The 16183-nt window shown below is 56.2% G+C and overlaps 1 protein-coding gene across 2 annotated transcripts in view; it reads left to right on the top strand.

The window, feature by feature from the left end:
- SMAD3 (SMAD family member 3) overlaps positions 1 to 16083 on the top strand; it is a 120778-nt gene extending 104695 nt beyond the window's left edge. For both annotated transcript variants that reach the window (XM_084887531.1, XM_084887532.1), the window contains exons 6-9: positions 3231 to 3443; positions 6088 to 6225; positions 8985 to 9129; positions 11867 to 16083. In XM_084887531.1, the coding sequence (XP_084743657.1) occupies positions 3231 to 3443; positions 6088 to 6225; positions 8985 to 9129; positions 11867 to 11990 (620 nt within the window). In that variant the 3' untranslated portion in view covers positions 11991 to 16083. The remainder of the gene's footprint in view (positions 1 to 3230; positions 3444 to 6087; positions 6226 to 8984; positions 9130 to 11866) is intronic.
- The last annotated feature ends 100 nt before the right edge of the window (positions 16084 to 16183 follow it).

The raw sequence follows: 16183 nt of genomic DNA, 5'->3' as shown, positions 1-16183 counted from the left end.
GGAAGCTCAGGGCCAAGGTGAGGGTTCTTTCAGTAGCTATAATTTTATGGTTATCCCATTTATAGCCTTCTCTTTTCCAGGGTCCTGACGTTGTGTTTCTTTTGTACTTGACCATGATGTGGCTAAGTCTTTAGGTGGGAAAAAAATGAGGGTGAATGCGAGGTTTAAAAAACGAGGTGCCATTCAAGGCAGAACTCGGCAGTGGTGGGGGTCTTACTTCGGGGTCTGCTGCTCCTCTTGCAGAAGAAGTGCCTTGAGGAAGCAGCGGAAGGGTGGTGGGAAGGAGAGAGGTGGACAGCAGGACTGGCTTGTAATTGTTAGCAGAGAATCATAAACGTGTGGCTGAGGGTGCTGCTCTGGTTCAGAACGCAGGTCGCTGCCCATCTCTGAGACGGCAGCTTCCAGACCGTCTTGGCCTAACCGCTCCGCTCCTTCAAACGCGCATCTCCTCAATGACGTGCCAGGCTCCCGCGTCCAGCCTCTTCCACAGCGCTGTCCAGTGTGTGTGTGACTGCAAGTTGCAGGCTGATTGGATAAGGGCTCCAACCTGCCTGGGAGGACCTCTCGGGCCAGGTCCCTAAGCCCCTCTCCGGTTCTGAGACTTCTTGAGTCCATGCTTCTCCAGAGCGAGGTTCTACTCCCTGTCCTCTGACAGGGGGCCCGGGGTCTTCGGAGAGGTGGGCTGTGTCTGTGTCCCTGGGTCCCTCACTGTCGGCCCCCTGCCTGTCTGAGCCCTGGGGTGCCAGGCAGGAATTTATAACTTGGGGAGAGGACTCTTTCTGTTCTGCACTTTGCCAGCCCGGATCAGTCACAGCTGCACCTTCAGGCCAACTCACGCCAGAAGCACAGCGGCCTAGAGAGTCTGCTCTGGCTGTCCTCTAGTACACTGCAGACACTCTTAGAACTGGGAAACTGAGGCCGGAGCAGGAAGCCACATTCCCCATCCTCTGGGCACACAGCCAGACGAGCAGAGCCTGCCTGTAGGCAGTGGCGGCCGGCGGCCCTTCCCCAATATCTCCGGTCCTGACATGCTGCCCGGCCACTTTGGATGCTTGAACTGCACTTGGGTTTGTTTATTTTTTAAGGTTTCCAAAGCAACACAGCTCCCATTTAGTGACCGCATTGTTTAGAATATAGCTTATCTCATTGGAATGTGGAAGCGTCCGGCAAAGCCCGAGCTGGATGTGGCTCGGCCCCACTCGGGGCGCACAAGCTGCAGGCCACGGCCACTCCTGCCTCCTCGCACCCTGTCCACGGAGGAGCTGAAATCTCCTGCCTCCTTCCCGCTCCTCCCTGCCCCCTGGGAAGAGAGGAAAGGGGCAGAGAGTCCTCTGGTGACGGAGGTCAGGAGGGGAACAGGATGTTCTCAAGTTCAAATAATCAGAGTCATTACAATCGTACTCACCATTTCCGGAGTGCTTGGTGCGTGCTCTGTGCTTCTTAGGAATCGTATCTGCCCCTCCGCACACAGCGCCTGGCCGGGGGAAGGGCTCTCCGCTCAGGTGGGGGGGGGCAGGGGATCTGGAAGCTGGAGCTCGGAGCCGGACTGGTTTGCTCAGCCACACGGCTAGTCCGTGCCGGAGTGGAGAGTGAGCTGGAGTCCACCTGGGCTGAAGGCTGGCGCTCCGTGACCTGGTGAACGGCAAGGGCAGTCGCTTTTGTAACCCATGGCTTCTGTCCCCTGGAAGACACCTCGCAGTGCCTGGGGCATTTCTCGTTCCCACAGCCTGCGAGGGGGAGATGGACGGGTGGATCGAGACCAGGGGTGCTGCTCACCATCCTGTAACACACAGAGCCGCCCTCTCCCCTAAACAAAGAACTCTCTGGCCCACATGCCAACAGGGCCGCGGCTGAGCACCGGATCGAGGCGTCCTGGCTCTCTGGCTGACACGTTCTGGGCGTGTGTTGTGTGCAAGCACAGACGTCCATTTCCGATCCGAACCTCCCATGCGCAGAGCGGACGCCCTGTCTGCCCCCAGGAGGGATCGTGGGCACAGACCCCAGGAGATGAGGGCCTTCTCAGAACAGCTTCTGGGTTTCCTCTCTTGGGCTTTACACGCTTTCAAAGGGCTGGTGAGCAGAGGGGCCTGTGGGTTCTCACCCCAGGAAGGTGGTGAGCAGGGTCTCAGGCCTGTGCTGAGCCTTGGCCTGGCAGGCCCTTCCTGGCCTCTCACCAGCTCCCACAGGACACACCCAGGTCGCCAGCCTCCAAATATGTGTCAGAGCCGGAGTGAGGATCAGGCTGGGGGTCTGAGATGGGGAGAACGAGCAGGGTCCCTGGTCCTCCAGCCATGCAGGCCAAGAGCAGGGTGTGGGAGCTCGGCCTCCCAGCCAGCGCAGCAGGCAGTGCAGAGGGGCAGCTGGAAGAGGCGGGACTGGGGACGTGGTGTGAGTGAGGGTGATGTGTGCCGGCCAGTGCGGGGAGGTGAGAGGTGATGCGGGGTGAGCAGGAGGAGGACGGAGCGGCTGGGGAACCCGGAATGGCTGGAGGTGACAGGAAGGCCAGGGGTCACAGGGGATCATATGAGAAGAACCTCTATGCCTGGGGTTCCCGAGTCTTCTGAGAATGAGAACCAACACCCCACAAGACGTTTTGCTCTGAGGAGCCCTTAATGGGGACTAGAGACAGACAACCAGGACAAACGCAGAGTTTCTTCCAGGCACGTTTGTGTCTGAGCCGCTCCAGCAGGTGGCACCTGGAGTGAGAGACGTGGCCGGGCCCCGTCTGCAGGCAGCACCAGGTGCCCTATCTCTCCGACACGGTGCACAGCACAGGCCCTGGGCTGCTCATTTTCGAGGCTGGGACGCCGCTGCTGGACAGGCTGGGGTTTGCCCCAGAGCTGGCAGACAAAGGTGGAAAGCCCTTTGGGGACAGAGGTCAGCACGGGTTACTTAAGGGCCCTGGAGGAAAGGCCGGAGGTGACTGTGTCAGTGCGGTGAGCGCCCTGGGCCCAGCACCTCCTTGAAGCCTGCTTCACCCCAAGGCCAGGCCAGGCAGGACAGGGCCCTGTGAACTAAAGCTAACTGGGCTGGTGGGACACCTCTCCCCACACCTGAGTACGGTGGCCCATGGGATCCTGCAGACTGTAGGCAATCAAAGGCATGAGGGCGGGGATGGTGATGCCCTCTGAGAGGCGGAGAAACAGTCTCCGGAGCATCGGGGTGGGGAGGCCCCCTGGGGAAGCAGGGGCCTGGGGGCCCCCTGACCCGCAGCCCGGCCTGTCTCCCAGACCTGCAGCCCGTCACCTACTGCGAGCCGGCCTTCTGGTGCTCCATCTCCTACTACGAGCTGAACCAGCGTGTCGGGGAGACATTCCACGCCTCGCAGCCCTCCATGACCGTGGACGGCTTCACCGACCCCTCCAACTCGGAGCGCTTCTGCCTCGGGCTGCTCTCCAACGTCAACAGGAACGCCGCCGTGGAGCTCACGCGGAGGCACATCGGTGAGAGTGAGGGCGGGGGGCTGTCCATTCCCCCTCTCCCCTCCCTGGCCCCGCGCCGGGCCTCCTGCTGGGGCATGGGGGGCGGACTCTGCCCGGCCCCTCCCTCCCATCCTGTGTTGTCTCCTTTGGGGGCCAGAGAGGTAGAGCTCAGGTTGCTCGGTCATCTCACTCCCAGGCACAGACGCAGCGTCTCTGGACATTTGAAAGCCACAGAGGAGAACACTTCACTTAAGGCTGTGGTCGGCAAACGGTGGCTCGAGAGCCACAATCGACTCTTTGGCCCCTTGAGTGTGGCTCTTCCACAAAATACCACAGCCTGGGCGAGTCTATTTTGAAGAAGAGGCGTTAGAAGAAGTTTAAGTTTTAAAAAAAAAATTGGCTCTCCAAAGAAATTTCAGCCGTTGTACTGTTGCTATTTGGCTCTGTCGACTAATGAGTTTGCCGACCACTGACTTAAGGGGACAAGACAGGGGAATCTGAACCAAAGGCACCATATGCGGTTCCTTTAATAACTACGCGCTTAAACGACTGATGGGTGGGTAAGTCGGTTGTCTGTCTTGGAGGCGTGATCTTTTATTTGCTAATTTCATACACAATTATGGTTATGATTATTTTGGCAACTTACAGTATGAACTGCCCTGCTGCTGGCATTCTGCCTCCCAACACCCAAGACATGGGAAAAGATTACTTAGGTTAGGGACGGTGAAGCCTTTGTATTTATCACTTGGTTTGCTCATAAAAATGTCACACTAAGGATAGTCATAATTCTGTGACCCAGAGTCGCTTAGAAGGGCCGTAGAAGCGAAGTCGGACATGCTTGGCACAGCAGTGGGTGCAGGGGTGTTCTCTGGCAGCATCGCAGCCCCCAGGGCTGGTAGAGGGGCTCCAGGGCAAAGCTGGAGACTGGGCAGGGCAGCGGGGCCAGGCCCACGTGGGCCAGAGCACCGCTGCTGGTGTGTTAGGCCTTAGGCATTACCGTGTGAAGAGAGGATTGTGTAGTTGAGAGAAGAAAAGTTTGGAAGCCATGGGTGCTCATTTTCAGGGAATAATCTGCTGCTCGGAAGGGGCAGAGCCGTGCAGGGGCCAGACAGCACGTGTGACACAGTCAGTGACAGGCAGCCCCCGCCCCTGAGCCTGCGTCCTTCCCACATGGCCTCCCGTAACTTTACTTAAAAAAGGATCCTGATCTTGGGAGTGGCTGATTTCTCTTTATGTTTTTCTATATTTAAAAAAACCTTTTAGAAATTACCCTAACAAAATATTTTTGTTCTCTCGGTCTGGGGCTGCTCACCTCCCCTTCTGCCTCCCACCTTTTTTTATTTTATTTTTATTTTTAATCCTCACACAAGGATACATGTATATATCCTTTCAGAGAGGAAAGGAGAGGGAAAGAGAGATCAAAACATCCATGATGAGAGAGAATCATTGATCAGCTGCCTCCTGTATGCCCCCCACTGGGGATTGAGCCTGCAGCCCAGGCATGCCCTGGCCAGGAATCAAACCGTGATTTTCTGGTTCGTAGGTCAACGTTCAACCACTGAGCTCACTGGCCTGGCCCAAGGATATTTTTTTTTTTATTTTTGAGAGAGAGAGAGAGAGAGAGAGAGAGAGAAAGAAGGAGGAGGAGGAGGAGGGGAGAGAAACATTGATGCGAGAGAGAAACATTGATCATTTGCGTCCTGTATGTGTCCCAACCAGGGATTGAACTGACAACTTTTGTGTACGAGACAGCTACTCGACCAGGACTGCCTCCCGCTCTTGATGGGCATGCACAGAGGTTCTTCCTTGAGAACCCCAAGTCTGTCCTATAACATTGAACCAAGAAGGGATGGTAGTGATGGGGGATGGGCCAGTAATGGGTGAGGAGACAGGAGGACCTCCAATGGCCCCTCAGTTCATTGTCTGGTTTCCATCCCACTTGACGTTGTGCCTGTAGTCTGGCTCCGTTTTCCAGCCCTAGGAGCTAAATGGAGCCCTTCCCTGCAGGAGAGGGGAGCACCACTACCCCCTCCCCCCCGCCCCCCCCCCCCCCCCCCCAGGCTGCATGGGGAACTCATTGTCAGTGTTTACGTAACTGCTTGGATTGCAGAGCCAATTTAAAAATAATTTCTGTCCATCTGGAGTGGATTTAGGAGATGAAGGAGCGGTAAATGATATAAACCTACGAATGCTCTTGAGAACTGCGCTGAGGGGAGAAAGGTATAGGGTGGCAGTGAGTCTCTCCTGCTGTGAAGGGCTCCTGGTGTCTGCTGCCTCGGGAGGGGGCTCTGTAGGTTTACTGAACAGAGTTCTGGATCTTGGAGGGGAGGGCACTAGTCGCAGAAATCAGATGTCGCTTACTTACAGTGGCTCACAGCACCCCTGTCCCCATCTGAGCTGAGGCTCAGAGCTGGGAGTAAGTCACTGAGGCTGTGGCTGGTCGGTGGCAGAGACCGAATGAGGCTTCCCCCAGGCCCCTCTCTCATCATCTGTCACCCCTCAGGCCCCCTCAGGTGGGTTAGGTTTGTGCCATGGGTCCCCTGTGCCCGGTGAAGCTGGGAGGAACCGGGAGCCTCGCTGGCTCTGCCCCTGTGCCAGCCCAGCCGGCCCTGGGCCACCGTGCGGGGCCGGGCACCCTGGTCTGGTCTGACCCGCGTCTCTGCAGGGCGAGGCGTGCGGCTGTACTACATCGGAGGGGAGGTCTTCGCCGAGTGCCTCAGCGACAGCGCCATCTTCGTGCAGTCCCCCAACTGTAACCAGCGCTATGGCTGGCACCCCGCCACCGTCTGCAAGATCCCACCAGGTGACCGCGCCCGCACACGCCCTCTCTCTGAGCTCCTCTCCCCCTGGCACGTGCCTGGGTTGCTGTTTTCCTGATGCTTTCTCCTCCTCGTGGTTGGCATGCCAACCTGCAGGTGCTCCATCTGGGTTTGCTCTGAGCCTCCCCTTCTGCTCTCCCTGGCCCTCCAGGGAGCAGACACAGCATCGGAGGGACCTGCTCAGGGCCCTGTGTGTGTGGATGCTCGGGCTTCCCCTTCCTTCCTCCCTTCCTTCCACAGCAGGCACAGCAGGTGGTGCTGCAGGGCACGGTGGGTGCAGGGCCCTGCTGCCGTCTCCACGGACCTTTCCCACCAGCCGAGTGTGCAAGAGCAGGACAAGCATTTAACTGTGGGTGTGGATCAGGGACGCCCTCGGGGAGGAGAGGCGTAGGCACGGGGCGATGGGGGTGGGGAGGATGGTGAGGGGTTCCAGGCTGAGGGGGGGAGGGTAGGCACACAGGGGCAGCGCCTGGCTGGAGGCGAGGCCGTGTAGAAGACAGGAGAGATGTTTAGAAAGCATGAGGGGACCCCGCCATGGAAGGACATAAAAGTTTTGCTTTTATTCTGGGGAACTGCTGAGGGAATTCTTTCTTTTTTACTGTATTTTTATTGATTTCAGAGAGGAAGATAGAAACATCGATGATGAGAGAGAATCATTGATAGGCTGCCTCCTGCATGCCCCCTACTGGGGATGGAGCCTGCAACCTGGTCTGATCTGACCCAAGGGCATGTGCCCTTGACTGGAATCAAACCCGGGACCCTTCAGTCCACAGGCCGATGCTCTAGCCATTGAGCCAAACCAGCTGGGGCCTGTTGAGGGTTTTCTGCGCAGGGCTGATGAATCCCACCTGTACCCCAAGAAGGGGTATCAAGCTGTGTCCCCCACAGGGTGGCTTGGTCAGGCCTGGGCCTGGGGAGCAAGACCAGGCAGGAGGCTGATCCCGGCCAAGGCCTCCTTAGAACAGGGAGGCAGACGGCCCCAGCCAAAGCCCACTTTTCACGGGGCACACAGCCCACAAAGCGTGAGCTGTGACCAGCCGGTCCTGGTCAGGCCGAAGACTGAGGCAGGCGTGGCTTGTCTTTTCCTGCCCACTGAGGAGCAGATGAGAGTGGAACCCTGGGTCCTGGGCAAAGCCAATGCTGGGACCCAGAGACTGTGAAATGATAAGTGCTCTGCGATCCCAGAGCGTGGTGTGGTTGTGTCGACAGAGTCCATTTCTATCTCTGCTGTCAGTCTTCCCCAGTTGTTCTGGTTCTTCTGGTGAGGAGGCATATGGAGGAGACCCGTTCAGAGAGGTTAAGCCACCTGCCTAAAATGCACAGCTAGTCAGTGGCTGAGCCAGGTGGACCCAGGACTGACTGCGTGACCTTCGAGCCTCATGCTCCTCTGTTTGGCTCAGCTCATCTGGAGCCTACTTTGGCCCTACCTCACCACACACACACACACACACACACACTCACACACACACACACACACACACCCCCCGTGGAGAGAGCTAGAGGAGGAAGCGGGGTTGCATTCTTGGCATTCCGCCAACTCTCCTCACCAGCCCCCCCTCCCCCTCCCCCGATCTGTGCAGCGAGGGCTGGGTTGGCCGTGGTGGTGTTTGCTCGCTCATAGAATGCCAGCGCTTGCTCAGGGTCCTCTGAGGCCAGCCCCTCGTTTTATAAAGGAGGCGCCCGCTTACAAAGAGAAGGTGATCAGCCCAGAGTCACATGGCAAGCTGAGGAGCCTCCTGTGGCCCCGTTCACCAGTGTCACCTCAGCCCACCTTTCTGGCACCTCCAACATGTGCTTTTGTCTTTGTGTGTTTTTTTCTGGTGAACACATTCCTGGCACTCAGGCAGCAGGACTTCAAACGAGATCTTTGCCATAAACTTTATTTGTGCCTGTCTCTAGTTTTACTGACTGCAGACTTAGACACACACCTTCACTTAGCTGTGAATGTCACCCTGACCCAGCCTGCTGCCCGAGGCCAAAATGGGGCCCAGAGCACTCCCTCCCTTCTGGCCCCACGTGAGGTGGACGCAGAGGAGCTGGCGGGAGGCGCCTTGGGACCCAGGATGAGTTCTGGGATGGGATGGCAGGCGTAGCTTTCAGCTGGCCTGTCTCCGCTGGATCCCTCTGTCGAATGACAAGGAGTCATTTTCCCCAGGTGGTCGGCCAGACCCCACAGAGCCGTGGGCATCCGGGCTCAGGTCCCTCGTCTCTGTTCCTTAGCCCAGGGCAGGGCCCCTCTCCAAGCCCTCCCCTCTGTTCCTGGTGGCCCTCTGTCCTGCCTTCCCCCATGGAAGGGGCTTGCAGGCCAGTGTTTCATGCTCCCCCTCACCTGTGCCGGAGTTTCCCCATGGAGGTGGCACGGCTTCAGGGCAGGGTGCCGAGCGTGGAGGAGGGTCGAGTTAGGACCTTCGGGTGACCCAGGGTGGTTTCAGCCAGGAGGGGAGCACTGGACATGCCCGCCCTTCATCCTCACCACCGTTTTTTTTTTTTTTTTTTTTTTTTTTAATATATTTTATTGATTTTTAACAGAGAGGAAGAGAGAGGGATAGAGAGTTAGAAACATCGATGAGAGAGAATCATCGATCAGCTGCCTCTTGCACGCCCCCTATTGGGGATGTGCCCGCAACCAAGGTACATGCCCTTGACTGGAATCGAACCTGGGACCTTTCAATCCGCAGGCTGGCGCTCTATCCACTGAGCCAAACCGGTCTCGGCCTCAGCACCGTTTTTGTTCTGTTGGCAGGGTGCAACCTGAAGATCTTCAACAACCAGGAGTTCGCTGCCCTCCTGGCTCAGTCTGTCAACCAGGGCTTCGAGGCCGTCTACCAGCTGACACGCATGTGCACCATTCGCATGAGCTTCGTCAAAGGCTGGGGAGCCGAGTACAGGTCAGCACTGGGGGGCGCGTGTCCCGGGGCCCAAGGACGACGGGGGCCTCCGCACAGGAGAGCAGGGCCCCCTCAGAGCAGAGCCAGGCCAGCCCTCGCCCCAAGGACAGAGGCGGCGATCAGAGAGGCCACGGCCTGCAGGCTGATAAGAGCGGAGCTGTGCTGGCCCAGGGCCTCAGACACACGTGCTCCTCGCCACCTCACACTCCCCCGGGCCTGGACCCTGCGTTGGCAGGCTATGTGGTGGAGGTAGCTGAGGCCTGGGGACGGAAAATGACTCGCCCAAAGCCACATGGTTCATGGAAGGGCTGACCCCAGGTGGCACCCTCCTGGCTTCCTGGTTCATTTCGGGCAGATGGTCTAGCAGGACCTCTCCAGGGAGTCACCTTTTCATCTCCTTGTTCCCTCCAGCCTCTGTGGCTCCATCTCTGACTTGGTGACCCTGAGCACCTGGGACATTAAATAACTGAGAAGCAGGACATCTGGGTAGTCATGGAGGAACAAAGCTGACTTGCTCAGAAGAGAAATGGTGTCTCTCAGAATTTCAGATACTGCTTTCACCTAACACAGGCCGGGGCTGCCCTGGTCTGCTCTGCGGAGGCTCTCAGATCCCTTGGGTTTGGGCTCAGAGAATCCAGGCCCTTCTCGTTCACACCTGGACAGGAGTCTCCTGAGAGGCAGGGCTGCGGACCGCTCCTCCTGCTCCCCCCCCCCCCGCCCCCCGTCACTCGCCCCCAGCTCCAGAGGCAGACGCAGAGGTACCCACACATCAGCAGGAGCCAGCGCCTTGCAAGTTACTCCCCGTCTCTTCATTTTTCCAGATGTTTGGAATCCATTTTGTTTTGCAGTCATTCTGCACCCAAGCCAAACCCATTTCAGTATTGGCTCCGGGCCACCGTTTATAATGAAATCCAGATGAGCATGACTTATGGAAAGTCAGATTCTCATTAGAGGATTTGGGTCCGTGAAATCTTCCTCTCCCATTTTCTAGCTGCTGTTCCCTGGGAGCCCCTCCGTGCCAGGGAACATGGCGCCTCGGTCTGCGGGGGTCTCCCTGAAACCCAGGAGCGGCCAATGGAGCAATTAAAGGGGTCAGGCCCCAGGAGCACTCTCCACACACTTGTAATGACCTGAGATTAGCCCAGGCCCAGAGGCCTCGCCCAAGGGACCTTTTAGCTCACCTTTTAGCCCTGGCTAACATCGCTTGGGGACCGAGAATTGGAAGGTTAGAAAAGTAATACATCTGTTTTACTGGGGAAGGGAAACGTGTAAAGATGGGCCCAATGGGAAAGAACCAGAGGGGGGTCCGTCTGCTCTTCCGACATCAGACGGCAGCCCCAAGGCCCACCCGCAGGCCCCCAGGTCAGGCAGGCACCCATGGTGAGTGGGCGAGCTCCTTTCTCGCCCTCCCCTGGGGTGAGGCAAGGAGGGCGGTGCCCGGAGGCCAGCGGCCCTTGACTTGGCGTGGCACCTCCGCCCTCGGCTTCAAGTGCTGGGAAGAGGCCCCTTGGTGGCGGAGCCATTCTCTGGGGGCACTGTGTCACCGCGCTGGACGCGGTGCCAGCACACCCAGTCCCGGGCGGCCCACCACGTCACTGCCACCTGGCAGCACCGCAGGGCGGCCTAACTGGTGGGTGCGGCCCCTTCCCAGAACAGCCTTGCCCTCCTGCTGCCTCCCGGGCCAAGGAGGGTAGGGTTTCATGCCTTCCCTCTGTGAGATGGCCCAGAGCAGGCCGGGCCCAGGCTCTCACCTCCAGCTGGCAGGGCGCCGGCAGCCGATAGCCTTTGCCTGGCGGAGGCTTTGGGAGCGCGCCTGCGGCGGCGTCACCGGCCAGCCTGGATGCAGACGAAGTGCTCTGGGGGGAAGAAACGTGTGGTGCGCCCTGGTTTTTTCCAGTAATTGTTTCATGGCTCGCGCTGCTGGTAAGATTTTCCAAAATAAGGCCCTAGATGGGAATTATATCAGCACACTGGGAGCCGGCGGCATGCGGACTCTGTCGGCGCTTTGTAAAAAACACCCCTCAATCAGACAGACACACATCATCGCGGCCAGCCGGGGCTGGGCCGGGGCCGGACGTGGGCAACCGAGGCGCCCATTCAGGACAGAGGGGACCCGGGGAGACCTTTGCTCAGGCTGAAGGCTGTTGGGGGGGCCCCTCACACGCTATGGGTGGGCCTCTGGGGTGCCCTGGAATTTGCCTTCCACACTTAACTCTTTTAAAAATAAATATATATATATATATATATATATATATATATATATATATATATATATATATTATTGATTTTTTTACAGAGAGGAAGATAGAGGGATAGAGAGTTAGAAACATCGATGAGAGAGAATCATCGATCAGCTACCTTTTGCACACCCCGTACTGGGGATGTGCCCGCAACCAAGGTACATGACCTTGACTGGAATGGAACCCGGGACCCTTCAGTCCGAAGGCCGATGCTCTATCCAATGAGCCAAACCGGGTTTGGCCACACTTAACTCTTTAAGGGCCATCTCCTTCCCCATCAGGAGAACCCGACTCACTCAGAGCTCTCCTTGGCCGGAAGAGTTTGGCGGGGCAGATTCCGCACCTCCTCTAGGGTGCTCTGGGTCTGGCGGGGCAGGATCTACATCTGACTCTGGGGAGAAGACTGCCACCAAAGTAGGAAAAGGTGTACTGATCTGTGTGTCCTTCTGGACGTTTTCATTATCTCCCTCCTCTCCCCCTTCCCCCATGTCTTGTAGGAGACAAACGGTGACCAGCACCCCCTGCTGGATCGAGCTGCACCTGAACGGACCTTTGCAGTGGCTTGACAAGGTCCTCACTCAGATGGGCTCCCCGAGCATCCGCTGTTCCAGTGTGTCTTAGAGACGGTGGGTGACGGGGAGGGCGGGCTTGGGGGAAATGGCCACGTAGGAGGTGGAGGAAATTGGAACTCGACTCAACTCACCGTTGTCAAGGAAGAAGACATTTTCCTCCCTCAACCAAAGTGGCGTGCCAACCTGTTCTCCAACACACAAAAGCAAACCCAGAGATGGATTTTATGAACAGCTGTTTGCTCAACATTTGCCCTCTGGCCCCATTTTGAAGGGCAAGAAATGCCTTCTGCTTTGGTGGCTGAGCCAACAGGTAGCGTCACCACCTGCCCCCGGCCCTCTTCCTTCTGAATGACAGCAGTCTGGGATGGCACTGTCACCAGGCAAAGGCCCTCTGTGCAGGACCGGAGTGTGGAGTTCACCCTGGGTGTTCTAGGTAGGGACAAGCCTGCAGGGGTGTGAGCAAACCCCATGCCCAACCCTCTGGCGCTTTTGACAAATGCCTCTTGAGCTGAGCACCAAGAGCCCCAGCTCTCCCTCCACAGACCCTGCACTGGGAACTGGGTGGACTTGGGGCTGGGCAGGGCTTGTGGTCTCCTCCCTCTCAGAGCAAACGGATTGGTGGAGCCAGCGTTCAGACCACGCAGGGGCAGTGGGAAGAGCTGGTGAGAGAGACCTCTTTCAAAACACTCTTACATGTGTCCTTTCTCACTTGGAGCGGTCAGAAGAATCTGCCGAGGCTCACTGCACATGCCATGTATAGTTTATCACATGAATCTGAGGTCTGAATTACGTGAAGTATTCACAGGAAGCAAGGCGTGGTGTGGAGTGATGGTGTTCCGGTGAAGGCGGCACTGCGCTGCGTGGGTCCCAGGCTAAGAGCTCAGTTCACATTATCGCGCGTCCAGCCATTGGTGTGTGTAGTCCATTGCATTAATTAAATGAACTTTGTCATGTGCCCTTTAAATGTTTGTTTTATACTTAAATCCTGGGCTGGTGCACTGACTGGAGCCCAGAGAGGGACCTGGCGACATCTCCCCCAAGGTGAAGCTTTGGCAGGTTTTGTTGACGAGACACCTGCCAGCAGTTTTGGAAGCTGAAACAAACAGAAGCGATTCACCAGGAGGGGAAATCTCAGGCCAACATAGGCAAATGAAAGGGCTATTGACATTTTTTTTACACCTTTGAAAATTGCAGGCTCGGTGCAAAGAGGTCTGTTCTCTTTCCCCTGGGGTAGAGGATTATCAGCGACAACTCTAGCAGTTAGATTGTGTAATAAGTACTACTCAAGTTAGTGAGAAAACTATTATGAATTATTTCAACTGTATTATGAACTATTTCAACTGGAAAGAAAAAAGAAAAGCCCTTTTGCAGAATACAGCAGACAGCATTGCTACTTGCAATTGGTACTTTATTCTTTGCTGCTGTTTTTATACGAAATGACTTATCCCGTATTTTTGCATGAATTTCTACCAGGAAAAATAAAGGGATTTCCTATGGAAGTCCCGTCTTAATTCCAGGTGAAGGGAAAGACGTACATACTTTGGCAGGTTATCGACCCCAAATGTGATGACATTTCCGATGCTGCGTGGCGACGTCGGAGGCTTGCCAGAGCCTCGTCTGCAGGATCCTCCGCCTCCGAAGCTCCAGCCTTGAGGTTTCCAAGTAGGAGCTGCTCACCACACCTCCCGCGGACACGGGAAGAGACAGACGGGGAGCAGCACCTTGCCAGCCCCTTGCTAGTCTTCTCACGGGGCTGTTGACAGAACCCAGAGACAATGCAAAGCTCCTCATTCCACCCGAGGGCCGCACACTCTGACGTCTGTGCCTGGTGTGGGAGGATCTGTGGACCGCTGCTTACCGGCGCAGGAGGCTGTCCGAACCCCCTGGATGTACAGCCATGCTCGAGGTCAGGTCTGACTTGTGTGCGTTATTCCACTGTGGCCTCTCCCAAAAGCCATGGGCCCGCACTCTCCACCTGCTGCCTGACCCTGTGAGGGCTTCCTCGGGCACCCGCTGTCCTGTAGGTACTCGGCAACTTAGCTTCAGGTACAGGCCAAGTTTTGGCGATTGAACAGTCACGTTTGGCTGTATTGGAATGGTGCCTTAGAACCCTGGATGCTGTGTGTTTTTCTGACAGCTACGTCCGTGGTCCTTTTTCTTTGTAGACTAGACTCCTGTGGGAGGCGGCATGAGGAAGATGCAGGTAAGCCACCTCTGGCACCACGGAAGGCGGTCGGGTTTTACCTAGAGCGTAGGGCCCGGCCGCTCAGGTCACAGAGGCCGCACAGGTGCTTTGGGGCATGTGTAATAACAGTGTCCTTTCTTTGTCACAGAACTAGTTATATTTTTAAAGTCCTGTTGTATGAAAGGCATTTATACATTTAAACACTTTTTTAAGGGACAGTTGAAAGGCGCAAGAGGAAACGGGCTGTTCTAGGGTGACAGTAGCTGTTAGGGAGTTCAGTGCAGTTGTCCATGCTCCCCACCAGGTTGCCTTCACCTTGCAGCCCCGAGGAGCTAGCCCTGGGGCGCGGGCCTCAGCACCTCCTCCGGGAGCCAACTTCTATTCCCTCTCCCCGCCTCCCCCTTCCAAACTTTATTTAGTAACTTCGGTCCTCCCTGCGCCCGGCGGTTCTGGTTACAGGCCTGTGCTGGAACATCATCTCAGCTGGCCAGCTTCCCGGCAGGCTGCAGACCTGACATTTTGAGACAAGCCTGGAGTCAGGAGCAGGGACTTTTGACTCTTAGAACACACATGAGGGCAAGGCTGCTGGCAGACTTTCCCATTGTCCTTATGTTGTCTGTGCTGTACTTTTTTATTGACCATGATTTTTAAAAAATCCTTGTTAATGTATTGGAATGAGCTGGAGCACGCATCTCGTGCTTAGTTTTTCTTGCTCCATCTCCCCTTGACTTCCTAGAGTGTGGATGGATTCCAAGGCTGAATGCTTTTCCTCAGACCGCAGAAACAGGTTTTTAAGCAGTGTGTGCATGTCAGCATGTATGAGCAGTCTGGGGAGAAGGCAGCCCTCTGACTTCATCCTTAGCTGCCCTTTAGGTCTCCGCAGGGGGAGAGCCCCATTAGGCCACGCTGTCTAGTCGGAAAAAGATGGAGGGAGAGGAACCCGCAAACAGCTCACGGATCTATTTACCAGGGGTTTCCAACAACAGAGGGCATGAGTTTCGTTCTGGACCCTGTGCCTTACTGTGTGACGTGAGGTGGCAGAGTGGAGGCGTTTTCCCAAAATCTGCAACGAGGACTCTAAGCTGTACCATTTTTCTGTGTGTGGCATAAACGTTCCCTTCCAGAATCCCTTCAAGTAACTGCCTTCAACATGTACATCACCCTTTTAAAGAGCATCAGCTGCTTCTCAAGTGGGTGGGAAAGTAGAAACATTTACAGAGGACACGGATCAAAAAGGAAGAGGAGGCATCTCTGGTGGAAGGGCGTCTGTCAGTGGAAAGGACCGGACGTCCAGCCAGCGCTGCAGAAACAAACTTGCCTATCGTGTAAACTGGATCGAGAAATTCTCAGTGATTCTGTAATTGATTTTATGCTCAAGTAATGTACACTCTCGCATCCTGGTGTTTTATATTTATATAGTAACTACTCAAGACGACTATTTAATTTTCTTGAAGAAAATTGGGAAGGTCTCCCTCCTCCCAGAGCCAGTGGCGGGGAAGAGCTGGAGGCACTGCCAGTTCCGATGTGGGGTGAGGGCGCAGCGGCTTTTGTTGGCTCAGCATCCAGACACACCAGCCCAGGCCCGCCAGGCGTGTGACAGCAGGCAGCTCCGAGCCTCTGCCTGCCCGGGGCGGGGAGAGAACTTCACATGGAAGGCTGGAGCCCCTTCTCCGAGACGCCTTCCTCCCCCTCCTGCAACGAGGCTGTTCAGGTCGGGACTCGGGACAGGAACAGAGCATGGACGAAGTCAATCACCTTCACTTCTCAGCCAGCCTGACCTTTTAATACCTTTGTAAAAAGCATGTACGTATTTATAGTGTTTTAGCTTTTTTCTAACTTTTGTATCGTAAGAGCAGAGCACCTGGTTAAGCATTGTATATTGTTAAAGATCTGTCCCCTCCGTCCTCCTCTTCCCCTCTAAGTGCCCTCCTAATAAACTTCTCCTGGAAAAGCTGCACCTGGAGCTGAGTCTGTCTTGCTGCCGTGTAGGGTGGGAGAGGATTTACAAGGGAATCCAGAGGGGCACCAGGGAGAAATGTCCCTGCGCCCGAGCGTCC

The sequence above is a fragment of the Pipistrellus hanaki genome, assembly GCF_964339955.1.
Source record: "Pipistrellus hanaki genome assembly, chromosome: 1".
Lineage (NCBI taxonomy): Eukaryota > Metazoa > Chordata > Mammalia > Chiroptera > Vespertilionidae > Pipistrellus > Pipistrellus hanaki.
The sequence above is the reverse complement of the archived record's forward strand: the minus strand, read 5'-3'. Positions and strand labels throughout refer to the sequence as shown.